Genomic DNA, 25,886 nt, shown 5'->3' with positions numbered 1-25,886 from the left:
TATCTATCTATCTATCTATCTATCTATCTATCTACCTATCTATCATCTATAGCAAGGACATAGCTAGGTTAAAATTTTGGCTTCCAATGAATCAATTCCATTCATATCATTCTCTTCATTCTCTAATAAGAGTGGATTTGCATCTTGAATCTATTTTTAGTGAGATTTAGAAAGCTTATCTTTAGATCTCAAAGATTCTTGTTCAGTAGAGTGAAAAAGAGCTAGCTCACTTTTTGACTGTTTTGTTTTTGTTTTTGTTCTTCCCAGTTCTGTGACTTTTACTCAGGGTCTGAGCACTGTCCTTGGGCTTTCTCAAGGCTAGTGATTTACCACTAGCACCACTTCTGGCTTTTTCTGTGTATGTGTACTAAGGAATCAAACCCAGGGCTTCGTGTATACTAGGCAAGCACTCTACCACCAGGCCATGCTCCTGGCCCCTTAGCTATGTCTTTAGAGCGATATTCAGAGAAATCATTGAAGGAACATGTGTCTTCCTTCAAAATCATCACAATGTTTAGTGAACATCACAAACGGGTTTTCTCCAGCTGATGTGCTTGGAAACTAGTAAATGTTATATATAAAGCAGTAACTTCAGCTCCCTGGAGCTCAGTTTTTTTAGAACAGAGCCATGTGTCATAATAAACAAATAATTCCTGAAGTGCCTATCCTGCTTTTGGCAAGCATATGAACATTTTTAGATGTGAGGCTTCATAACTCCTCCAGGGAAGAACTTAAGATAAGAAAAATGATTCCTCATCTTGGCATAAAAATGGAAAAAACTTGTTAACAAAAATTACATAAGAACATAGAGAAGATTTGACTCAGAATTGGAGAGAAGAGAAGCTGGAGATTTAAATACCAGTAGTTGGGTTTAAAGCCAAGAAAATGGTGGGGGTGGGAGGGAGGAGAGAAGGAACTCACACATAGAAATATGTTTCTAAAAGCTTTTGTTCACTTTATTTATTTTGGTGATTTTGTGGATTGACCCAAAGGCCCTGTGCACGCTAAACATACCCTGAACCACTGAAGCATGCCTACCCACTGCCCTGAGCAGAAATATTAAGAGGCCAGATGCTGTGTGATTGTACTCATAAAATGGTCCCTGGTTCCTTCTGCCTATCACTCTTGCACAACAAAACTAATTGCTTCTGGATTTAATCTATCATTATGTTGGAGTTTTCTGTGAGTTAAAGTCATCCATCTCAATTGAACTTCTGTATTTGGTGTGACTAAAATAGTTTCCCAAACCTCATATTTGAAGCCACATGACTTACCATTTATGATGATGGATAAATGGAATAAAGGAAAGACAATCACTCTAAAGAGTTGCCATGATGCAACTAGACTCCACATAGGAATTTGCCAATAGTATATATAAGAAATAGGCTTAACAGGGATCTGGTGGCTCACGCCTGCAATCATGACTACTTAGCTGACTGAGATTTGAAAACTGTGACTAGAAGCCAGCCCATACTGACAAGTCTGTGAGAGTTTCTCTTTAGTTAACTAACAAAAGGCCAGAAGTGGAGGCCTGGCTCAAGTGGTAGAGCACCAGCCATGATCAGACAAAGTACCAGGCTCTAAGTTCAAGCCTCAGTACCCTCTTCCCCTCCCATTCAGACAGAGCATTATTTTAGAAAAAAAAATGCTCTTTCAAAGACCATTGGACAAGTTTTCTTTAGAACCAGATGCTAGGTGGAGATCTGTTCTTCTTGGATGAACGATTCCCTTAGATTACACAAAAAAGAATTCTGCAGCCTTTCTTTTTGGTTTCTTTTTCTAGGCTGGTGGGCTGGCTCAGAAGTAAGTTTAATTGCTCCTGTTTTTTTTTTTTCCCCAGCAGAATTTATTGCTGTAGCTTGCTCTTTTATGTCCTTTTTGCTTCATTTTGATTTCTAAAACTGTTTGCACAGCCTCAATTATATTTTTTTCCCTAAGGTGGGTGGTATTTCAAGAAGGTGCAATTATTCAGGGGTTAAAAATATGCTTTCAAGTGGCAGTGCATTCTCCTGGCAGAGTTTTGTTCCTCACTCTCTATTGTTTATTTATTTGAAGGAAGAAAGGACAAGAAAGCAAAATGATAGCAAATTGAGGGGGAAGGGTTTGTCTGGAAAATTCCCAGGAACTAACCACTGACAAAACAATGTCCTCCAAAGCAGATAGATCGATCCTTCAGTGAGTTATGATTTTTTTATATTCAAAGATTTCTGGTGTACACAGTTGAGAAGCCAGATTATAGCCAGTTTTCCTTTTAACATTCAGGCAACAACTGAAATTTACAAAATGCCTGCAGGTATTCTGTCACCTCCACCAGACACATGGAAATGTGGATGTGTGTAGGTGAAGTCAAGAGGCCAGAAGGTAGATTTGTCATGAGTGGAGTTAATTAATATGCAGAAGGAAACCTGGGAGAGCTCCTCATTCTGGAGGGTCGCAAACACATTCCCAGATTTCTAGGAAACCTATTAAGATCTTGGCATTTAAAAAAAAATTGCCCATATTCATTAACTAGGTCCTAAAATTAATTAGTTCAGTAGCTGAAATATTACCCTTCAGGTAGAATACAAAGGTCTTGGGCCATTTACCTTCAAATAAATCAGTTGTGTATGGAAATAATCTGAAGGAAGGAAGAGCTGCTGCCTCAGAATCATATTCATTTTTAAAGGCAAGGGGACAGATATCAGCCTTAGTAGATCTCAAGGGCCTATAAATGTGTTAAATGAGCTTTTGGCAACTGGCTGAGAGCTGGATGCAGAGTTGCATGCTTGCATGAGGTGGCTTTATCTGGCACAGTGAATGCTTCACCAAAATGTACTACATTCAGTTAGTCTCCAGCATCTCCCTACCTAGGGGCACTGCCTCCCTTGCTGTCTGGGGTCTCATTGGTTGGAGTCTGGAGATGCATGATGGGTAGGAACTTAAAAGCCAATGGCACTCCTCCCACTCTCCCATCTATGCCAACACCTCCTGTATATGGCCCAGTCCTACAATTCTGACCCTTGCTTTGGACATCATCTTTTGTCCTTTCAAGTCCTACCCAGGCCTTGTCTGCTAAGTGGTCCTGTGTTATGCTGTCTTTTCATGGGAACATAGTGGGGTTGCAGGGTTTGGAACAAATTGGAAATGGGTTTGAATCAGTGGGATTGAATTCCACACCCATCGGATTCTTCCCCAGGAGGCCGTTTGAGTAGGAAGAGAAGCAGGGAAGATTAACCAGTACCCACAGGGCCTCTGCTGACTGCTGCTCTATCTGAGAAGGGCAAGATCAAGGGCATTTCAAGAGAGCCTGGGATTCTATACACTAGTATCCACCAAAGACACGAATGTAGACTACTTGGTAATAAAAGAGCTTTGCTTGTCAGTCAATCAAGATTTCTGTCACTGTTTATTGACGTGGTTGTCCTTGTTGTTTTAAATAACAATTTGATGAGGGTGTGAGGAGATTCCATACAGATATGGCAAGACCAAAGTCCAGATTTCATTCTATCAGCAGAATTTTCCTTGCCCAGGGCTACAAATATACATAAATTACAGGACAAACATGGAGGGAGTTGGTGGGGGACGTGGGCATTCTTAGTCTTTCATAATTATATTATATATGCATATGTATTCGTATACATTACACCCGAACAGGAGAGTCATTTGTACCATTTCGCAGGGAGGCGAGTGGAGGGCCGGGCAAGGCCAGGGGCAGGCATGGAAAAGGGTCTGGCTCACAGAAGCTGCAGGAGCTTCAGCGACTGCAAGAGCGCTCCGGGGTCTGCGGATGCCAGATACTGGCAGCACAGCCAGTCCTCCAGCTCCACGCCGCGCCTGCGGTCCACCGCCTTCTCGGCGAACTTCATCATCATCAGGGCTCGCTTCATGTCGATCCAGTTGTGCAGCGTGCCGCACAGCGCCTCTTCCGAGGAGCCCGGCTGCTCCACCAGCTCCCGCCGGGGCCCCCACAGCAAGCATTGCAGCACGCGCTTGGCCTCGCCGATGCGGATGCGCTTGATGGGGTCGGCCTCCAGCAGTAGATGCGCCAGCCGCTGCAGGCCCGGCGAGTACAGGGACAGGGCCGGCAGCGCGGGCAGGTCCTCCCGCCGGTAATCCTGCTCCCGCAGCTGGGCTCGCACCTCGAACGGGTTGGGCTGGTGGAGCAGCTCGTAGATGAGGATGCCCGTCTGGAACTCGTCGAACTTGCGGTACTGAGAGGCGGACACGATCTCCGGGGCCAGCCGGGCCTGGCTCTTCTTCTGCTGCAGGTTGGCGGTGCCACCGGGCTTCTGCTTGGCCTTCAGGAAGTTGCTGATGATGAGCCGGGGTAACTGTTTCTCACCAGGCACTGCCTGGCAGGCAGGGACAGCTGCTGGGTGGCCCTGGGCGCAGCTGCCTCCTCCTCCCCCTGCTGGGGCTGCAGGGGCGGCGGAGGAGGGGCGCCCCGGCGAGGCCTGGGGGTTGCAGTGCACCAGCAGCAGGTTCTCCAGGCACAGGTCCCGGTGGATGATGCCGTGCTCCTTGAGGTGCTCCAGCCCGTTGCACAGCTGGAGGAGCAGGAAGCACACACGTCGCTCGTAGGCCTCTGGCTCGGCGCTGTGGCTGGCGGCCGAGTCCCGCACGAAGTCGGAGGCGGTCTGGTGGGGCACCTCTCGGGTGATGACCACCACGCAGTCCTGCTCCTGAGCTGGGACCGGGGAGGGGGGCGCGGGCGGAGAGTCCCTGGACGGGTCTGGGGAGGAGAGCATGCTCGAGGGCACCGAGGCGACGAAGTGGCCGCAGTCCTGCTGGATGTTGAAGTGCACAGGCACGGAGGGGCTGCAGTAAGAGGCTGTTTTGGGCTCAGGGGTTTTGCAGATCTGTAGGAGGAGGAGGAGAAGAGGGTCAAGAGGGAGATCCATGGCTCTGCTCGTGGTTTTGTACCACAGATGTTGGGACATTTGGCATCCACTGTGCAGGTAAGGTAATCGAGGTAATCGAAAATTAATCAAAGGCCATCGAAAGCCCTTACCACATGGGATTAACTCAATGGGGTAAAAAATAAAACTTTCAGGGCAAGAACTAAAACAGACAAATTTCAGGGGGGAAAAAATAAGAAGAAATGTAAAAGTGAATAGCTAAGGACCTTGATTTGGACAGTGATTTGTTTGTCTGTTTGTTTGGACAGTGAGTTTTAGCCATCACATTCAAGCATGGTCTACCTATGGAAGAAATCCATAAATTCCAAAACTCAGAACTCAAAATTTTTGTGCCTCAAGAGACAACTTTCAGACATTGTAAAGATAAGTAACGCAAAATTGGGACAAAACTTTGGTCAAACATATGTCCAATAAAGGACTTACATTACTTAAAATGTACCCCCCCAAAAAAACCGTTTACAATTTGGACATACAAAAAACACCTCAAAGAAGAGATTATATGCCACAAAAAAACCCCTCAAGTGGCCAAAATCACGTGACAAGATGCTCAGTCCATCATCCTAGATCATATGTAACCGAATCAATGAATGAAAGCCTCAATAAGGAAATTAAAAAAAATATATATCAGTACCACAGAGGAAGAGCTCATGCCAAGTAGAAAAGCCAGAAAGACATGCTAGTTAAGTATCTATGAGGTCGTGCAGCAACAAGAACTCTCATGTATTGCTGGTGGGTATGCAAAATAACACAGCCACTTTATAAGAATTTGACAATTTCTAAAAAGTTGAACATAAAATGACCAATGGTTCTAGGAGGGTGGGGCCCCATAGACAGTAACCAGTGTGATTCTGGGAACAAGGCATACCCCTATCCACAGAGCAGACTTTACAAAGTCACTGTCAGTTTTTGCCTCATTCCTCAGGCCTCTCACCTGAGGCTGGGCCACCTGACAGGGGGTACATTTCACTTCTGGGATGCTCAGAACTACAGAGAGGCTGCAGATCATGTTAGCTTCCTCATCTCTTAGTTTATCTTACTTTTTAGATCTAGCCAAATCCCCAACCCCTACTGGCTGGTATGACCTATAAGAATACACACTTCTCTAAAAGTCAATCAGGACATCTGCTGGCTCCCTAGGGAATAATAAACCATGGTGCCCTGGGCACCCACTGAACTGAAGGAAACAATAAACAAGGTAGATGATCTCAGGCTCCGTGGGGAGTTGGGGGGGGGAGGGAAGGACACCTGGTGAATCACATAGCTGGGTCCTCACTATCTCTGCTGATCATACTAATGACAGTGCCAGCCACCTGTGCCATACTAATCATCATCCAGCTGCTATTCAGCTGGAGAGTCTAGAGCCAGCCTGAAGGTACTCTCTAGGGCCTTGATTTCCCTGTAATTACACAGGTTGGAATTGATGATGGTAATGGTCTCTTCGTCTCTGTCTCTTCAACAGAAATTATGCAAGAGATGGATTTGGATTTAAATATCAACTCTGTAACCTTTGGGAAGTTACTTGAGATTCTCATTATTTTAAATAACTCCAGTCTAGTAAAGTGTCTGCAAATACAAAATTAACATTCAGGCTTTATAGAGGCAATTGTTTGGGTATAATCTGGAGAAGAAAAACACCTCACAATTTCCTGTGAACTGCTAGTCATCAATATAAACCCCTCTGAGCTGCAGTTGAGGGTTCTGGCAGTGTTTGCAAAGTACTCAATCCTAAAAGCAGTGGTTTCAGAAGTCCTATCACACACACACCCATTAATATTGCAGCTACCTGGACTTTTGGTGTGAAACCTGGCACCAAAGAGTTTAGACTAGAATTGGGGGTGTGAGTAAGAAACATTGATTTAGTAACCTCTCTATAGTGGAAGCAGAATAAAAATAGAAAAGGAAGCATATTTACCCCAGACATTCCTTGCCATGACACTATCAAATGTGATCTTGGCAAACATGTGGGAATGATATTGTATGTAGTTGTTTTGTTGTTTGTTTTTCCTGAACTGGGTTTTGAACTCAGTACTAGGCAAGTACTACACTACTTGAGCCAGACCCTACAACCCTTTTAGTACTTTTCAGATAGTCTCGAGTTTTTTTTACTAGACTAGTCTCAGCCCATGATCCTCCTGTCTATCTGACTTGAATAACTGGGACACCAGGACTGCCATGCCCATCCTTCTTATTTGTTTGTTTGTTGATTTATTTTGCTATGAATGGCTTCCATCCTCCTATCTCTACCACCTGTGTGGCTGGGATTGCAGAGTATGTGCCACCACACCTGTTTTGTCCCCAGGTTTTAAAGGGCAGTCTTCTAGAACTATCAAACCAAATGCATTTTGGGAGCAAAAGTCTTCAAAAGGAATCCTGTACATAAATATTTCGGGGCTGGCTGGCCACCATCTGTTGTGCCACCTGGAGACAGGTGGAAGTACATCATTAGGATTCTCTCACACCCAACTGTCACACTGGACTCTTGCTGTGACCCTATGCAACATTCATACAATGTCTCATTTATTTTCCTGAAATCCAACTCTAATTGTAGAGGAACCTTAGGATTTTAGAGATTATTTACCTATGACGAGACAACTGGGAAATGTTCCGCAGGCTTCAGAATGCAAAAGACTTGGTTTCAAATATCAAGTCTGTAACCTTTGGAAGCTTCTAGGAGATTCTTATTATTTAAAGTAGCTATGTTCTATTAGGTAACTATAAATAATGAATTATCAAATATTGAGTGAGTGCTCTTAGGGGAAATACAGAGCCAGGTTTTTTCATCAAATGATTATTACATGACCTTTTATGTGTGCATCTATTTTATTTAATATATACAACTGACACTGAATAAATAGCCAAAATACTATTATAGTTTTTGTAAGGCCCATACAGCCCTGTGTTTCCTGCACACGAGCACTTTGGTACTCTACATGGGGTTCATTTCAAATAACGAAATCCAACCAAAAGCACACAAGTATGAATAAATAGAGCACTATAGCAAATACCCTTAAACCAGGCACTGGTGGATCATACCTGTAATCCTAACTACTCAAGAGGCTGAGATCTGAGAATGACAGTTTAAAACCAGCCTAAGTAGGAAAGTCTATGAGACCCTTATGTCCAATTTATCAGTAAAAGGTCAGAAGTACATCTATGTATGGCTCAAGTGGTAAAGTGCTAGCTTGAAGTGGGAAAAAAAACCCTAAAGGACAAATCCCAGGCCCTGGGTTCTAGTTCCAGTATTGGCACAAAAAGGAAAAATGGGGGAAAAAGGGACCCATGATTCCAGTGTGTGGCCTAATACAAGATGTAGCATGGTTCAGATCCACTCAGTTTCTTTCCTATCCTGTGCTTGTGCCCAAAGGGCTGAAAAGTGATTTGAGGTCGTTTTGTGGGTTATAGGTATATTTTGTGGGCAGATGACTGTGCAAATGTTTAATTCATTAATAAGAATGATCTTGGTATTTAAGGTCTACCTTCTCCTCTGTTTAACTGGGCAGTGGTAGTTCCTGGGGGGCTGGTGAGGATGGATAAAACAAGGCAGGTGGGGTGCTCTGCATCCTGTCAAGCCCACGGTAAAGGCTTTGTGGAAGAGGTTGCTATGGAGACTGCTTTGGCTGCTTCAGCTGTAGCCCTGTGGAGTAGCTGAGCAATCTAGAGATGGCTAAAGCAGGTATTGTACAACCCTAGAAGTGCAGCTGTGAGGGCCTGGGAGAGGTTTCCAAGATCCCCTTTCTTCTGGGCTATGAAAGGCCTGGGTCCAGTGCTCTGCTTGAGCTCCTGACAATTTATACTGAGATGTAAATGAAGGAGTAAGGTAAAATGGCAACCTGGAGGGATGCATTTCAAAATCAGCAAATGAACAGGGCCTTTGGAAGGGTCCCAGTGCCATACCAGCCTCCACAGGGGAATGCTTTGTGAGGAATATTTAAACTAGCCCAGGAGCTCTGGTCAGGGCATTCTGGGATCACTCTACAAAGTATAGTGCTGGGTGAAATTGAGGAGGATGGAGAAAGGAGTCAGTCTCCTTTCATGTCCCCAACAATGAACACACACACAATGGATCGCATTTCTAAGGGTCCCTGTCCTAGTTTTAGGCTCTAGAATTTTAGATGGAAATTTTAGCTCAGTTCAAATTTCAATCTTTTTATGGAGCTAAATTTTATTTTAAACTCCAGAGCCAGGGTCTTATTCAAAGGTGAAAATCTGGGCCCAAATCATGTCTGCTACATTTAAATGGGAAAGGGGTGCTTAACATACATCTCTAATGTCCAACTGGAATTTTAGATGGCTAGAAGATAAAATTGGCACCAAAAAATGCACACAAGCTAAGGGTCTCCCCCCTTTCTTCCTCTTGATGTCAGGCTACATGAAAGCTCTGTAAGCTCAGGAGTGGCAGTTCCAGCATGAGGGAAAGCAGGTGCCAGCCTGCTATTGTTTCTTGGGACTTTGCAGCAAGGCTGCCTCTGCCTTCAGTGCCAGCTCCCTGCTTAACATGCACAGAAGAAATGAGCTCTGGGGCACACAGACCTCCACTGGGAAGGAGCCCCATTCCCTCTCTTGTGGGCTCCCAGGTGACTAGATTCCGTCTAGACTGAAGCGCTAATGAAGTAGCACATGCAAAACAGTATTCAGATCCCTCCCCCTCCCAATTACCAGGCCAGGCACATCTGCAAATTGATATTGTTTTTCCTTGTAATCTCATTCTAAGATTACCATACTCTTGAGTACGCTATTCTCCAGACTGTCTCTTTCACATGGTACAGTGAAGGTCCTGGAGCTAGTAAGTCTCCAGAAAAATTAAATAGGAAACCCCTAGGCCTCACTTCTGTGGAGACTAAGACTTATTTTCCTGCTTCCTCGTGGCTTCGGCTTCTAATGAAATTAGGAGCAATGCTTGCTTCTCATGTCCTCTGGGGAGGAGGAATTTCTTTGTATTAGAGAATGCTGCTATATCTATGTTATTAAATGAAGCCCTGAAGTCCAACTTGCCCAGCACAATCATTTATGGATATTAAACACTATGCCATATATTTAGTATCAGGGCTAAGTATAGTGAGCCAGGTTGCCTGATTCCTTTGTTCTGTAATAGGCCCATCCAGCTCACTACTAACTACCTACTAATCACTTTGAGCCTCAAATTTCTGTCTGTACAACCTACCCACTCTGTAGAATTACTGTTGGGACTACAGATAACAATAGCTAACACACCCAGCCAAGAATTTAATTGTATAGGGTATGCCAGTAAATGTTAGCATTGCTTCTAGCTCTAACACTTGTAGAATAACACGTTGGCTATTCATCTTATTAGATCATAAGCTTTGTAAGGAATCTCATGTTCACCCTTATGCCTTCAGATTTTCACAAAATACCTGGCATAACCCCTCAGTTTAAAAAAAAACAACAAAAACCTGCTAAATAAATGAATCATTTATGTTTCAATGCAAAGTAGATGTTTTCCTATTGAAACCAGATCACAAAGATTTATTCCTGGAAGCACAGCATACATCTGATACTCATACTACAAATCTCTACCAATCTCACCCTGTCCTGGGATAGGCAGAGGGTGAGACTATCAGATAGGAAGCATTAACAGGAAGCAAAGGACTCAGCCCTTCTGGAAAGTCTGCAATGATTCACTCTTGCAAGGACTAAGGAAACATACTGCAGAATGGAGGAAAGGTGTACGTACTTTCACAGCATAGGTGCTTCCGGGGTCCTCAGAGCAGGTGGCACAGTAATAAATAGCATCTCCTGAGTCACAACAGGGCTTGTTACAAGTCAGCTTGAAGAGTGACCAATTATTTTCATTGAAGTGCAGTTCCTTTTTCTGGCCACCCATGAAGAGATCTTCACATTTGGCTACAAGGCGGGCCAGGGACTGAGTGTAGAGTCCTCCCAGCTTGGCATAGGTACCCTCTTTGCTGCTGATGCTGTTCAGGAGGCTGTGGAGCTGGAGCTGGGTGCTGCTGGAGGAGGCCTGGCTGGCTACACTCAGCTGGGAGGAGGAGGGGGTCACAGCTGCTGTGCATTGGAGCTTGGGACTCACACAGTCGCCTTTGCTGCTGGCCAGGCCTGGGGCTGGGGTCCAATGGCCATTGCCTTTGAAAGCTTTCTCTAGAGGCTCAGAAGAGGAGAAGACATGAGGGTGGCGGTTCCCAGAGCTCAGGGAATAGCTAAAGGGAGAGTCATCGTGGACACAGACGTTGGTTTCTGAGTGGCTTAGGTTCAGCTTGGGGCTTGCTGTTCGTGGCTTGGGGGAACCTTGGGTCCAGAAGAAACCGTCTGGGGAAGAGGCTGCCCGGCTCACTATCTTTTTCTGAGGGAGTGGAGGGGGCTGGGCAGAGCCACTGGGGCACACATCCTCAGTGGAGCCCGAAGGGAATGGGACAGGAGCAAAGAGCTTCCCGCTGATCGTGGGAGAATGGGTTGGCTCATATGATGGTCCTGAAAAAAAGAAGCAGAAACTCTCAGGCTAGGGGTCAAAACCACCCAGGCCTAGATCTTGCATGCCCTTTTACTTTTTTCTGTTTCCTTCCTTCCTTCCTTCCTTCCTTCCTTCCTTCCTTCCTTCCTTCCTTCCTTCCTTCCTTCCTTCCTTCTTTCTTTCTTCCTTGTGGGTCATGGGGCTTGAACTCCACCTGGGCACTGTTCCTGAGCTCTTCAGCTCAGGGCTACCACCGTACCCCTGGGCCTGGGCACTGTCCCTGAGCTCTTCAGCTCAAGAATACCATTCTACCCTTGAGCCAAGCCCCACTTTGCATTTTCTAGAGGTTAACTGGAGATAAGGGTCTCATGGACTTTAGTGCCTGGGCTGGCTTTGAACCTTGATCCTCAGATCTCAGCCTCCTGAGCAGCTAGGATTACAGGCGTGAGCCACCATGCCAGGTTGCAATTCATTTATTTAACATGTTTTATTTCTCAAATAGAAAAATACATACACAACACACATAGCTCAAAATACCAAGAAGGTACACACTGATATTTAAACCTCTGTCTCATATCATCAGAGGACACTGCCAGCCATTGCTCACACCTCATCCCAACAACCCAAATAAATGTGCACGCATGTACACATGTTTGCACACTCCATACACATTTTCATACGACACGCATTGTTTGCAATAATGCTTTTCTTTTCATCCCAGAGATTTCTTTTCAAGTGTACAGATCTAGTTACTTCCTTTAAACACCTCTCTCGTAATAATATACAATCATATGCAAGCATTATAATTTAGTTAGACCTCTCCTGATAGACACATAGTTTCTCTAACACTTTGCAAAACAATGCTATCCCTGCAACAACAAACTTAACCATGTACATGGGGGTGCATTTTTAAAGGCAGGTTTATGTAGGGTATTTTACTAGTGTAAAATAACCCCTTTACAGTAGAGATCTTTAATACATTTTCACAAATATTTGCTAGACTAAGGATTGGGCAGTTCCACATACTTTTAAGAGGCAAGGTTTGTTATTTTATAAATGAGGAAACAGATGTAGGAGAAAGTAAGTCTTTCCAAGATTCCAGATTCTCAAAATGAAGCACAGGGGTGTAGAGCCTGATTGTGAGGAGAGTCTGTCAGGCCACTGGCTTCTACAGAGGATAAGAACATTCAAGTAGCTTGTGCAGGTTAACAGATGCTGAGATGCAGTACTGGTTTATACAAGGTAAAGTTTGGTCAATGTTCTTTGCATCTATGTATAAAATGGAGATTTCATAATGACATGAAAATTTAAGTCTAAAATATACATACAAAAACCTAGAGTGGTGACACATACTTCTAATCCAAACAACTCAGGAGGTGAAAGCAGGAAGATCATGAATTCAAGGCCAATTAGGACAAAGTTAACAAGATCCTACTTCAAAAAGAAAATACCCTGGGTTTAATTCTTAGTACCACACATGCAAAAAACATTTAAAAGAGCCAGGTGCTATAAGGCTAACTACTTAGGAAGCTGAGGGCTAAAGTTTATGGTTTGAAGTCAACCCACATAGGAAAGTCTGACTCTTATGCCTCTGAGCTCACTTGACTTTGTGCAAGGTGACCAGTTACCTTCCTGACCCAGCCTTATCGACTGGAGCTGCATCAGTGTGTGACTGACATTAGAGGCCTCCTACCTGACTGTTAAGCTCAGGAGATAAACCTGGCCCATGCAGCCAGGAACACAGGAGCTGGGCACCAGTGAGATTCTGTGTTGAGAAGCTTCCTGCAGGGACACAGACCCCACACTAACACCTTCCTTTTGGTACATCTTTCAGATTTCTTGGGAGAGTTCACTTCCTTGCCCATTCCAGAATGTAGACTAACTGCTCTAGCTCCTCAGTGCCTAATCAAGATCATACAGTAGTCCTCCCCTCCTCACCCTGCTTTACAAATGGTAAGTTGGGGTCCCATTAGCAAAGCTGAATAAGTGATTAATATACCATCGTAGAGGGCTCAGGTTAATAATAAATCAAATAGTCTGGGCACAGTTGGGACCAGTGAGCTTTACATAAGTTTTCCTTTCAGAGAGGAGAGGGTGTTAAACAGCTGGATCCTGGCCAGAAGACCTTTCTGGCTGCTGCCTTCTGTAGATTCTATAATCCTGGAGTCAGGGGGTTACCATCCCACACTCTCCAAAAAAGCTCTCTGCTCTCAGTGGCTCAGTCAGAAACACAGATGGAGGAAGACAAAAGCAGACAATTCATTTCCTCTCCAAGCAGAAGAGGCTGAGAAAGGAGGAACTGCTGCCTAGCTTCTAATCTTAAAAAGTCAGACACAAGGCAGGTGCTGGTAATCCTAGCTACTCAGGCCTGTAATCCAAGCTACTCAGGAGGCTGAGATCTGAGGATTGTGGTTTGAAGCCAGCCCAGGCAGAAAAGTTCCCATGAGACTTTTATTTCCAATTAACTCCTCAAAAACTGGAAGTGTCACTGTGGCTCTTGTAGTCTTGAGCACGCAGACCCTGAGTTCAAGCCCCACAAATACTACCACCACCACCACCACCATCAACAACAACAACAATAACAACAACAACAAAAAACAGAGATAAGACACCTTCCTAAGAGATCCTTCAAGCCCAAAGGACCTTGGTCACCAAATCCCTGGAAAACTGAACAAGATGGCAGGTGGCATCCATTTCCCAAGTCCACTGCCTTCTGGACAGGAGACACTGGCCCATAGAGGTGCATGTGGCTCAATTTTTTCATCACCAGAGCAGAGATAGGAAGTAGGCCTGGAATAAGGGAGGATCTGAGTGACTGGTCCATGATTTTAAAACTTTTTGGTAGTCCTGAGGTTTAAATCAGGACAGTCACATTTTGTGGGCTTTACCACTTGGGCCATGCCTTTACCCTTTTTCTGTTTGTTTTAATTTTTTTTTGGGGGGGGGGGATATGGTCTCTTGCTTTTGCCTGCAACCTTGAGAAGTGTTCAAGGTAGGACCAATCCTTTGCTCAAGTTGCTTTCTAACCCTGATTTTTCTACCTGATTCTCAATCTACCTCCAGACTGGTCATCCCCCCTTTTGTTGTTGTTTTGTTTTTAAGTTTTACCATTTGAATGTTTCTCTTTTTATTGTAAAGGTGATAAACACAGTGGTTACAGTTACATAAATTAGGTAATGAGTATACTTCTCTTGGAACAGTGTCATCTCCTCCCTCATTTTCTCCCAGTTTTTTTACTCACAACCACCATCCCCTCCAAATTGTATAGATGATTTTCAACACAGTGTCTAGTGATTATCACTGCTGAATTAGTTCATCCTTTGTCCCACAATTTCTGTGCTTCCCCTTTCCCTCCCCAAACCAGATAAACTTACATACAAGACAAAGACTAAAGAAATTAATAACAGTGATAACAGGGGGAAAATAGAGAAAAATAAATGTAAACAGTATGAGAAAAGTCTCTTGTTTCCAGCATTGTTTTGTATGATCATATGCTCATAGCTATTGAGCCCTTGTGATCCTCTCCTAAGAATATTCTCTTTTGTTTAGAGTCCTGATTAATTCTATCATATCCAAGTATAATTTTTTGTCTTTTACTATCCATTGGGTTTACTTGTAGATTTATAAGCACATTCTAATTATTCTAATTATTATTACTTTGAAATAGACGCTAACAGGTGGCCTTTCTAGAAGAAACTGACAGGCAGAATGTCCTCTCTGACATCCACTTAGAGCATCCACTCTGACACTTTCTTGACTTTCTTGGCAAACTATGTCTTCCATAAACATGGCCTTAGGTAACACAGCAGCTGTTACTCTGCATTTAGAAAGGCCAGAAAGAAGAGCAAATATGCCCAATGACCAAAAATAGTTTCCAAATCACAGGCAAAGCACTGGTTCAGGAAAATGTGCTTAAAAAATCCTAAACAACTTTGCTCAACATCCAAAAAGGACTCATCAACAAAGAAATATGAAAGTGATTTAACTATATCTTAGTTTGATGCTTATGTTTCAAGTGTGCCTTTTTTTATGAAATGTCTCCAGTTCTAGCTTTCAAGTAAGTATAAAAACAGAATGAGAATGAACCCTATAGCTACATCATTTTATAAATTTGCTTATGAACTGGACTTGAGGACATGTATGAATTTGACTGAAATAACTTACACATTAATAAATATGTTTAAAATGCAGCCATGTGCAGGTGGCTCATACTTATAAGCCTATCTACTCTGGAGGCTGACATTTGAGCATCGCTGTTCAAAGCCAGCCCAAGCAGGAAAGTCTGTGAGACTCTTTTTTACAATTAACCACCAAAAAAGGTTAGAAGCAGAGCTGTGGCTCAAGTCATAGAATCAAAGATTGGTGACAACTCAGGCCCTGAATTTAAGTCCCAGGACTGGTGTGCACGTGCATGCGTACACACACACACACACACACACACACACACACACACAAATTCAGCTTAGAGAGGACAGTTTAAGATGAAAGTTTACTTTGCTAATACTATAGAACAGGACATTGAAACCCTTAAAAATGAGTATGCTTTCCAATGACATATACCCTTTTTCCTTCAATAATGGATTTCCCAGAACTGAATCCATGATTCAGCTGTGTCCATGGGGTATAGTGCTGCATACTGTGTTATAAATCACAGTATTATCAGCAGAGTAATATATTAGATTGGATCTGTGAATTTAGCAACAAGTGTGCTAACATACCTGTTTCATAAGCAGAGAATACACTGAATTCAGATGGACAGTTTTAGATGTATTTTTTACAGGACTTCCTATATGATTTCGCCTCACAGATGATAGTTAGAGGAATGCAAGTGCTTGGTGAAGGAAGGTCAAGCTGTTACTCATTCTGATTGAAGTATGATTTTCATGAACTTCCCTGTCTCTTCTGTCAACAGTTATTCCTACCTCTTTCTATCCCTCTGGACGTGATCCTTCCCCAAGTCATTTTCTGCTGCATTGGCTAGTTGCCCCACAGAGAAAGAAGTGGGCAGTTTTGAGGTGGGTACTGCATCTAGAATTGTACCCAACACATACTCTGCAGACAATAAATATCTATCAGATGAATAATTTCCTTCCTTCTTTCCTTCCTCCTCTCCTTCCCTCCTCTCCCCTCTCTCCTCTTCCCCGCCGCTCTCCATCCTTTCTCATTTCAGTTTTTTTTGGTGGTAGTGAGGACGGAACTCAAGGCCCAGTGCTTACAAGGTGAATACTCTACCACTTAGGCTATTCCCTCAGACCTCTTGCTAGCATCAAAACTAGCAAGAACTGTGGTTCTGGTACAGAGCCACATGAAAGAACAGAGAATAGAAAAGGTTCGCTCACAGGAGTCAGTGTAATGACAGAGTACGTACCTTTCATTGATCTAGAAATGAAAAATCTGAATTGCTTTTTCTCTGAATGACCAACTTGTTATGAAGAAATCATCATGAAAATGCACTCATTTTAATTCCTGTTATTCAGAAACTAATGTGAGAAAATGTCCTAATTAGGTGTCACTGTCTTCACAAACCTGTAGCAGTTGCCTAAGTCCTACCTGAACAGACAGGCCCTGCGTGCCTTTGATATATCCTGTCACTATGTGCACTGCTGTGCGTCCAACTGCCTTCCTATCACCGTATACATATACATTTTCCCTGAGCTCCTGGCTTCTCTTTACTATTCCTTAATTTGGAAAGCCCTCGATTCCAGCTACACTGCAGACATGAGCTCAGGTCTCACCCTCTCAAAAATCTTTGCCTGATCTCATCTGGCATTGAAGTCTCTCTCTTCTGGAAACCTTAATAACAGCCTTCATTCTTTGAACAGACCAATTTCCTATCTTATCCTATCCACTCATCTGTCCTTTACTTTTATCTTTCCTAATGAGTCTTAGGAGTGTGAGAATAGAAATCATTTACTGATAAGAAAGTGGTGAAGCGATTCAATCCAGTTCTCATCAGTCCAAGTGGGCTAGTGGCTGGCAGAAAAATCTTCTCTATGTCAGCCTCTTAAGAGACTAGACATAGCCAACCAGCACAAGAGCTAATGGACCTGATGGGAGCCTTCGATGGAATAATCTCCTTCACTACGGTTTGCATAACTGGGTGAGGAAAGGAAGATGATATGAGTCTGGAATAATATGCAAAAAAATGAAAATCCTGTTGCTACATCCTTCCCAAATACAGGCTAAGATATTTCCTGTTTTTAAACAAGAGTTAACAAAGATTTCCCACCCAGCATGCCATAGTTTGATTTACACGCTTCTAGCTTTAGCCAGGATCTGTCTTTTAGTTAGAAAAAAATTGTTGACAATACATTTATAATAGAGCCTTATTAACACAAAGTGTTTTCATAGGAATGAGAAGAAAAAGCATGTGAGCACAGAACTAAAGTACCATACTAAGGTAGGCCTAGGGGAATCCAAGAGAGTACAAAAGGTTAAGAGGTCTTAAGTCCTACCAACACAGGGCACAAATGAAGAAAATCAGAGCTCTCCCCCTTTTTTAAAAATTAAGAATCTGCTTTAAAGTGTGGAATAAAGTGTGAGATGGACAGTATCCGATGAATCTTTTATGCTGTAATAACAAACACTTATGTAAACATCTGCCATGTATGTGTGTGCATGTGTGCATGCAAATGAGACAGAGAGAGACAGACACAGAAGGCAAGATGGCTAGTGTGTGTGGAATGTCCTTAGAACTAATCTTGGATGCCGGGTATGGTGGCTCATGCCTATAATCTCAGCCACCTAGGAAACAGACTAGAAAGCTGAGTTTGAGGCCAGCCTCCGGAAAAAGTTGGCAAGACATATTTCAACCAATAATTAGGCACAGTGGCATGTACCTGCCATCCGTGCTATGCAAGTAGCATAGTAGGAGGATCGTAGTCCAAAATGGATGGAATTTTTTAAAGCTAAGAGGATGGGGAATATGGCTCAAAAAGCAGAGTGCCAGCCTAGCAAGCATGAGATTCTGAGCTGAAACTTTAGCCAAAATAGACTTCCCTCCCTCCCTCTTGCCTACTCTCTCTCTCTCTCTCTCTCTCTCTTTCTATATATATATATATATATATATATATATATATACACACACATATATATGTATATATGATACCAGATAGATACAGATATACCTATATGGATAGAAGATATAGCTATACCTACATAGAAAAATATCTATACATAGATACATGTGTGTGTACGTGCACATGTGTGTATACACATACATATGGCTGATTATTCTTCCAACAGGCTTTCAATTACAACCTTTTCCCATCTTGTTACCACACCAAAGCACTTTATAATTACAAAGCATAACATGGATGAGGTTTCTGCCATATATTCATGAGGGAACAAACTTTAACTGTTCCCTGGTGGGGTCAACTTCATGGGGAAATCAGGATCAAGAAACAGGCCTTGTTCAACCTTTCCAAACCCTGTCAATGAACTGGGGCTGGCCCACAGCCCCAGAAAAATCAAAGCCTATCTGTCATGAGTCACTCTGTTACCTCCATCGCTGCAGGTTCTGGAGTCCGAGGCCAGGCTGTCCGTGGAGCCAGAGGTAAAGCTGACGTGGACACCCCTGAAGGATGGACTGAGGCTTTCTGCAGAGCCCTGGCTCACTTTTTCCAAATCAGAGCTGCTCTTGTTCATCTTTAAAAGGTGCCTGGAAAAAGGTGGAAATGCACAATGAAAGTGATTCAGCTGGTTTCCATTCAGAGACCAGGCCAATAGATCATGAATCTACTATGTTCGTGAGACCTGGTCAATGCCAGCAAGTTTACAAAAAAAAAAAAATGATTTGGGAGAGAGAGAGAACAGGGGTTCTTCACAAGCCTTGAAAGTCAGGAGATTTCTTGAATTGGGTTAGGGTAAGAAAGTTTATAAAAATCCAACAAGCACCAAACTCAAGACTTTGAAAGAGTTGCCTTCACATTCTTACCCCATTGCTGAAATAGTTGCACCATCCATTATATCCCATATAACATTTCTAAAAATAAGAATCGAAACATCATGTAAGCCAATATTCAGAGATCTGTAAAGACTGAGTTGTGCTTGAAAGACTCCAAACAAATTGCAAATTAGGACTAAAACTAGGGAAATAGGGTTCTTTATTTGCCCAGGACTCTATTGCCATGGCTTTGGAGAGTCTAGGTTGTTCCTTAGAATTAATGAAAAATTTATCTAACTTTTAATCAGACTTCCAGTGAAATGCCTGATGGAGCCAAGTTAACCTTTATTCTCGAATCATAAATCTGCTCTTTGATTATCTGCGAATATTTTGGTGAATCTCAAGACAGTATTATCATCCTATGAAAGACAGGAATACCAGCTTAAGGCAAAAAGAACTCACCCTGGAGAAGACATTCCATTATTAGGTAGCGTGTTTAGCTTACTGCTTTCTCCTTCCCCCTTTCCAACAATCACATGAATATTCACAGCTGGCCTGATGTGAGACAGAGGGCAATCAGTCCAGCTCTTCTGTTAGGAATTACCCACATTTATTTGAGGTGATATTTCCTGATGACTTTCTCATTCTACTACAGCAGGCTACATCTCAGTATCTGCTATAAGAAACATAGTATTGCTTTGGATCAGAGCTTCCTTACTTCATGCACACGACCTCACAGTCAGGAGTCCATTGATTGTTCTTTGTGTTCAACACTGTCAGGCCTTCGTTTGTTTTCATAGTCACTGAATCCCTTGTTTCTAACAGAAAAATCTAGAGAATGTTTGTTTGCTCTCATGAAATGCTCTTCAGAAAATATGCTATAACACTCAGAACTGCATATGTGGCCTGTTCACAACCACATAATTAATTAAGGATTGGTAGTCAGAATATAAAAAAAAATGCCTGTGAACACAAGAAATAGATGAACGACACCAATTACAAAGTGCAATGAAACCTAGTGCTGGTGCCTCATGCCTAGGTGGCTGAGATCTGGAAGATGGTAGTTTAAGGACAGCTAAGGTGGAAAAGTCCACAAGACTCCATCTCCAAAATAACCAGCAAAATCCAGGGTTGAAGGTGGATCCAAGAGTTGTGTGCTAGCCCTGAAAGATGAACTAGCAAGTAAACAAACTGAATGGGATTTTGAGGCCCTGAGATCAAACCTCAGTACTAACATAATAAATCAAAAAACAAAACAAAAGGGAAGACAACAACTATATGAGAGAGTAAAGAGCGAAACTTAAAAGACACAAAATGTTAATGTTAGAAAAATCTTGAAGGCATACAAAGATCATTTATTCTTTGAACATCTTTGTATGCTTGAAATACTTGATAAATTAGACATTTCTGGTAGGAAAAAAACCATGAAAGCCTCAATGACCCCGTGAATGTCCACCTTCCCAAACATGTGGGACAAAGAAAGGGACACAGAAAGACTTCCATAAAGCCACATGCGGGAACAGGCCAGTACAAGAGAGCTAGTTTCCCCTTCTGATAGCCTTCATGATGAGGCCTGGGGTTGTTCCTTCTCAGTCTTTTTCTCACAAGGGAGAAGCCAGAGCTTTATAGAGTTTTACCAAGCACACAGAAAAAAAAAAAAATCTGTGTCTTTCTGTGATACAGGCTCAGGTCTACAAACAGTATTGTGTGGGTTTTGGATGGAAGACTAAGAAACCTCAAGTTTGACCAGAACTCTATCAAAAAGCTTCCACCCTGGAAACCTGTGCCATCTGTACCTTTTGAGGATGGCCATTTTAATCAGTTAATGAGCAAAACCACATCAAATTTAAAATAAAAGGCCAGCTTGCCACCAACTGGCTTTAATTCATCAGTCTGTGTATGCGGAAGACTTCTTATGAATCCCTGGAAAAGGCACGACTTTTTCAGAACCCTAATGGAGTATTCTCAGAGATGAAAATACAAAGACTACATACACTCAACAAGATGTGACAAATCTGTACTGTGTGTGTGTGTGTGCCAGTACCTAAACTCAGGGCTTGTGCACTCTCACTTGGCTTTTTCTCTCAATGCTGGTGCACTACCATTTGAGCCACACCTCTACTTCCAGCTGTTTGCTGGTTAGTTTGAAAAAAGAATCTTGCAGATGTTTCTGACCAAACTGGATTTAAACATTCATCCTCAGATCTGAGTTTCCTAAGTAGCTAGGATTATAGGTGTGAGCCACCAGCATTAAGTTATACTCATTTTTAAAATGTCATGTTGCCTACATGAATGATTTGATTTATCTTTCACAAAACTGGTACAGTCACGTTTCATAAAGTTTGATGCTATTTAATTTATGGAACTGGCTCCTGTGAATAAAAGAAACACACACTCCATGGTCTTCTCTCTGTTGGGAGAACAGCTTTCTTATCAGCTCCAGTGAGTATGGCCTCCACAGATGTGATAAACGACTTGTTCTTTTTCCAACTTCCTTTCCTGCCTCCCACTGCTGATTATGGGCAGAGTCACAGGAGAGCTGTGTGAAATACGACTCAGTGGCACAACGTCCTTCCAGACAGCCCCTGCAGCTGCTGCCACTGCTGTTTGAATGGCTTTTCCCCTCATTGTCCTGGGAAGCCAAAGCTTTGCAGGAGAGTAGTCTCCATCCACCATTGGTAGAAAGCTAAAGAAAAAAAAAATCCAGCCGGAAGAGCCATCTGCTAGACTTCCTCATTCATAGGAACAAGCCTCATCTAAAAATACCCTAGAGCTTCCAGAACAAGAGCGTTCAACCCTTAAGGGACACCAAGGCCCCAGTGTGTGGCAGAGCCCTTAGCTCAAACTTCACAGGGCTTGCTAGAACTTTAGTGGCCCTGAGGCAAAGCCTCCTTCACAGCCTGATTGACTGTAGAGGACATGTATACTTGGTGGAGAGCATTCTGCCACTGGAACTCAAGACCTGAAAAGGCAAATAATGCCAGCCTGCAGTTTGAGCCTAACTCTTTAAATTCTAGCAAACACTCAGAGAGGAGTGTCACATTCCTAACTAACTAGGCTTAGTAATGACAAAAAGAGCTAAAAGAGGGAAAAGAGCTAAAGAATCGCATTTAAGTGAGGAAAGTGCATCTTTTAAATCACTAAAAGGAAGCGAAATGTTGCTTTTGATGTCTCAATCAAAGAATTCAGACGCTTACCATCCTACAGCCCAGCCTGAAGTCCTGCCCTCAGTTGAGTCCGTGAATGGCCAGTCAGCCAGTGATTCTGGGGTCCCATGGAGCAGCCCTTGAGTGTGAGGAAGCCCGCAGTGCCTTGTCAGGCCACTGTCAGCTCTCCAGCTCTGGGAGCTCCGTTTCCAAGTTCCTCTCTGACTTTTCTATAAAATGCACTTCCTGTAGAAGCACAGGAAAACAGGGCTGGCTCTGCCTCTCTGACCTGCAGCTTCTAATCTCCAATTGTCTTACTCGGCTCCCTGGTTAGAAGAAATTCACACACGTACTCCCAACTACATCAAGTTTCCCTGCATCTGTTTGCTTCTATTCAGCCACATTCTAAACGCATCAAGTGATTCAAATTCAGCTGGTGAATGTGAACATCCCGCTTTTAACTTCCTCTCGTGACTATATTAGCTGCCAAGAAGTATCCCCTGAATACTCTTATGAGGTTGTCCAGCACACAGGACAACGTGTATGCTGGTTGACTTGACGGCTCTGTCCTGTCTTGTGTTAGTGACTGAAGGGATGCGACATTAAGTAGAGCTAGCAAGACTGCTGTGCTTCATCCAGCGTGTGAACTGGTAGAGAAATCTTTATCAAGTTCCTCGAAACATAAAGCCACATCTTCAAGCAGATTTGTAACTGGGAGCTCACTCACACCTGTAATTCTAGCTATTCAGGAGGCTGAGGCTGGAGGACTGTAATTCAAATCCGACCTAACAGGAAAGTCTGTTGCAACTCCTTATTTCCAATGAACTTCCAAAAAGCCAGAAGAAGAGGCAAAGCCCAAGTGATAGAGCAACACCTCTGAGAGAAAAAGCTAAGACCATGAGTTTAAGCCCCAATACCAGCACACACATCCACACACATGATGCACACATGCACACAAGATTTGGAGCAGCCTTGGAGAAGACCGTAAGAATTCAAATATTACTCTCATCAGGATAGTTGACACAGCATAGCCCTACACAAGTTCTATGAAGAGCTTCTCCCTTGGCCACCACACTGGAATGCCGGACTACTCTCATGTAATAGAAATACACACTGCAGATTTTCTTGAACTACCTTATTTTCCAAACATTCCCTTACTACAACTTCCCCGATATCCTTTATTCCAATCAAATTTGTCTTCTGCTTATCCCCCAAATACCCACTGATTCCTTCTCCCCTCTTCACCTGAGAACAGAAGAACTATCCCCTTCTCCTCTTCAAACCTGTCCTTAAGACCCATCATCCATTTCACTTACTTAAAAATTCTTCACAAGTCATTCCAGTCCTCCTCACCTTTGTATCAAACACTAAATTGAGTCTGAATCACCTAACTGAACTTTTGGTTATAATTCTGGATAAATTATTCCAATTGTTTCATGTAAAATGGGCTTGCTATCGCCCCCAAAGTACAAACAAGTTGAGTTATTTCACAGGAAGGATATGCTGGAATAGCATAATTATTAAATACTCCTTAAGTTTATCTTTCTGTTTCAATACTTTGTCATCTGTAAGAATAAATGCTTTAAGGAAGAATTACACTTGTCTGGAAAAAAGACAGTAAAAGTATGGGAACACTGAGCAAATGACAAAGATCAGGAATATGATTTAGTTTATCTACAAAATACAACAATTCTGTAGTATCTTGAATCTAAACAAATCTTATAGTTGAAATTTTTTTTCTTCAGATGGATCTAAAAAGACAGCTAACTGAACTGGAAAGCTTGTTAATATTTTTTCTTCAGTGTTTCATGATAAAGATGGTAGGAGAGTTATTTTTGCAAGTGAGAAAGGCCACCTGACAGGATAGGGCCATTCTGCTTCCTCTTGATTGGTTTGCATGTACAAATATAGAAAATTGGTGTTTTTGTGGCTAGATAGCCTGTAAAGTTCTCATGTGGCCTAGCTATTCTGATGGGGCACTACAGGCTTTTACATTCCGTGGAAACCATTTAAAAATGGGAATACAGCCAGTTATTTTTTAAAAGATAGGGAAACTTTGCTGTCATGAAATATATATATATATATATATATATATATATATATATATATATATATATATATGGGTTTGACTCCGGCTTCCTTGGCATTAAGAGTCTTGAAATTCTTGGAATCTCTCAAGTGGTATTTTTTTCATATGGTAATGAGTTGACTGATGTCTAGCAGCCCTGAGGAAACCTGGGGATGGGAGCTGGAAAAACCAAGCTAGGGCTGGAAGATTGGAACTATCAACCACTCTACCCTGTCTTCAAAGGAAGGGGAGGGGCTGAAGGTTGGGTTGATCAATCATGGTGAAAGATTTAGGCAATCATCCCTATGTAATGAAGCCTCTATAAAACCCAAAGGGCAGAGATCAGAAGCATCTAGACAGTAGAACAGGTTGTGATTCCTGGAGGATGATGGGGAAAAAAACGGAGGAGTTGAAGAGTGCCTCTCTCCATCTGGTATTCATCACTATCTTCTGTGATACCTTTTATAATTAAGCCTCAAACAGAAATGATTGTTCCCCCAAGTTCTTTGAGTAGCCCCAACCGATTAATCAAACCAATGGAATGGGTTATGGGAAGCTAGATTTTTAGCTGATTGGTCAGACGCAAAAGTAAAACAATGCCAATTGCAACTACTACCTGAAGGTAGAGTACAGTCTAGTTCCTGGCATTCTCTTTCTTGTTTCCTGACTGTTATGAGGTGAGCAGCCACCTGTTCCAGTGTCATGATTCCTACTTCACCTCAAAGCCAAAGCAATGGAGTCAGCTGAAAATGGACAGACATTCCTGAAACCAGGAGCCCCCATTTGAAGTGGCTTTCATAGATATTTTGTCACAGAGATAGACAGCTGACCTATACCTCCAGGGAAATGTACTCATACACAGTAGGTAGGTTGCTAGTTAGTTTCAGTCAAGGATCAAAATACTTAAGCTGCTCAAAAGAAATCTGCAGACTGTATCAAGATACACTTTACCTCTGGAAGACAGAAATATCTATTAAAAATTGACCACTCAGAAATGTACTCTTTTGTTTGTGGCCCCAGTTTGCATGTTTGTGTACTTTCTAAGAGAAGCATTGGGAACAAGAGTAAGGAGGCAGGTGACTGACTGGGAGCTCCTAAAGTAGGGAAGTTTCAATGGAGGCTGGAGATGGAACAGTGGGGTGCAGAGAAGAGTGCTGATGATCTCAGACCCCTTCTCCACCCCATTCCACTCGTCTCCAATGCACTTCCCTAAGAACCACGTGTCCAAAGTCTACAGCATAGAGGGAGGGAGGAAGCTCTTATACCTATTCATACCACAGTGGCACAGGGAAGAGAAGATGAATAGAGAATATCAAATGCAAGCAAAAGACTAAGCAACTGCAATCCCCAGAAGGATTCTTCTCACCAGCTGCCCTGACCATGGGCAGGCACTGTGTGGCAGGACCTCAGAAGCCACCTAGGTTTCTACCTATAGGAGTCATCTACCAATATGGCAGAACTG

At 42.8% G+C, this 25,886-nt stretch overlaps 1 protein-coding gene across 3 annotated transcripts in view; it reads right to left on the bottom strand.

Moving 5' to 3' along the window:
* Positions 1–3,350: 3,350 nt before the first annotated feature.
* Prag1 (PEAK1 related, kinase-activating pseudokinase 1) overlaps positions 3,351–25,886 on the bottom strand; it is a 40,960-nt gene continuing 18,424 nt past the window's right edge. For 2 of the 3 annotated variants that reach the window (XM_090353981.1, XM_090353980.1), the window contains 4 exons: positions 19,673–19,765; positions 18,828–18,985; positions 10,591–11,345; positions 3,351–4,838 (listed from right to left, as the gene is read on the bottom strand). In XM_090353981.1, the coding sequence (XP_090210107.1) occupies positions 3,714–4,838; positions 10,591–11,345; positions 18,828–18,985; positions 19,673–19,765 (2,131 nt within the window). In that variant the 3' untranslated portion in view covers positions 3,351–3,713. The remainder of the gene's footprint in view (positions 4,839–10,590; positions 11,346–18,827; positions 18,986–19,672; positions 19,766–25,886) is intronic. The other variant, XM_090353982.1, reaches the window with a different exon arrangement.

The sequence above is a fragment of the Megascapheus bottae genome, chromosome 20 (genome assembly GCF_031878675.1).
Source record: "Megascapheus bottae isolate mThoBot1 chromosome 20, mThoBot2.hap1, whole genome shotgun sequence".
Taxonomy (NCBI): Eukaryota; Metazoa; Chordata; class Mammalia; order Rodentia; family Geomyidae; genus Megascapheus; species Megascapheus bottae.
Note: the sequence above shows the minus strand (reverse complement) of the source record. Positions and strands in the feature narration are given on the sequence as shown.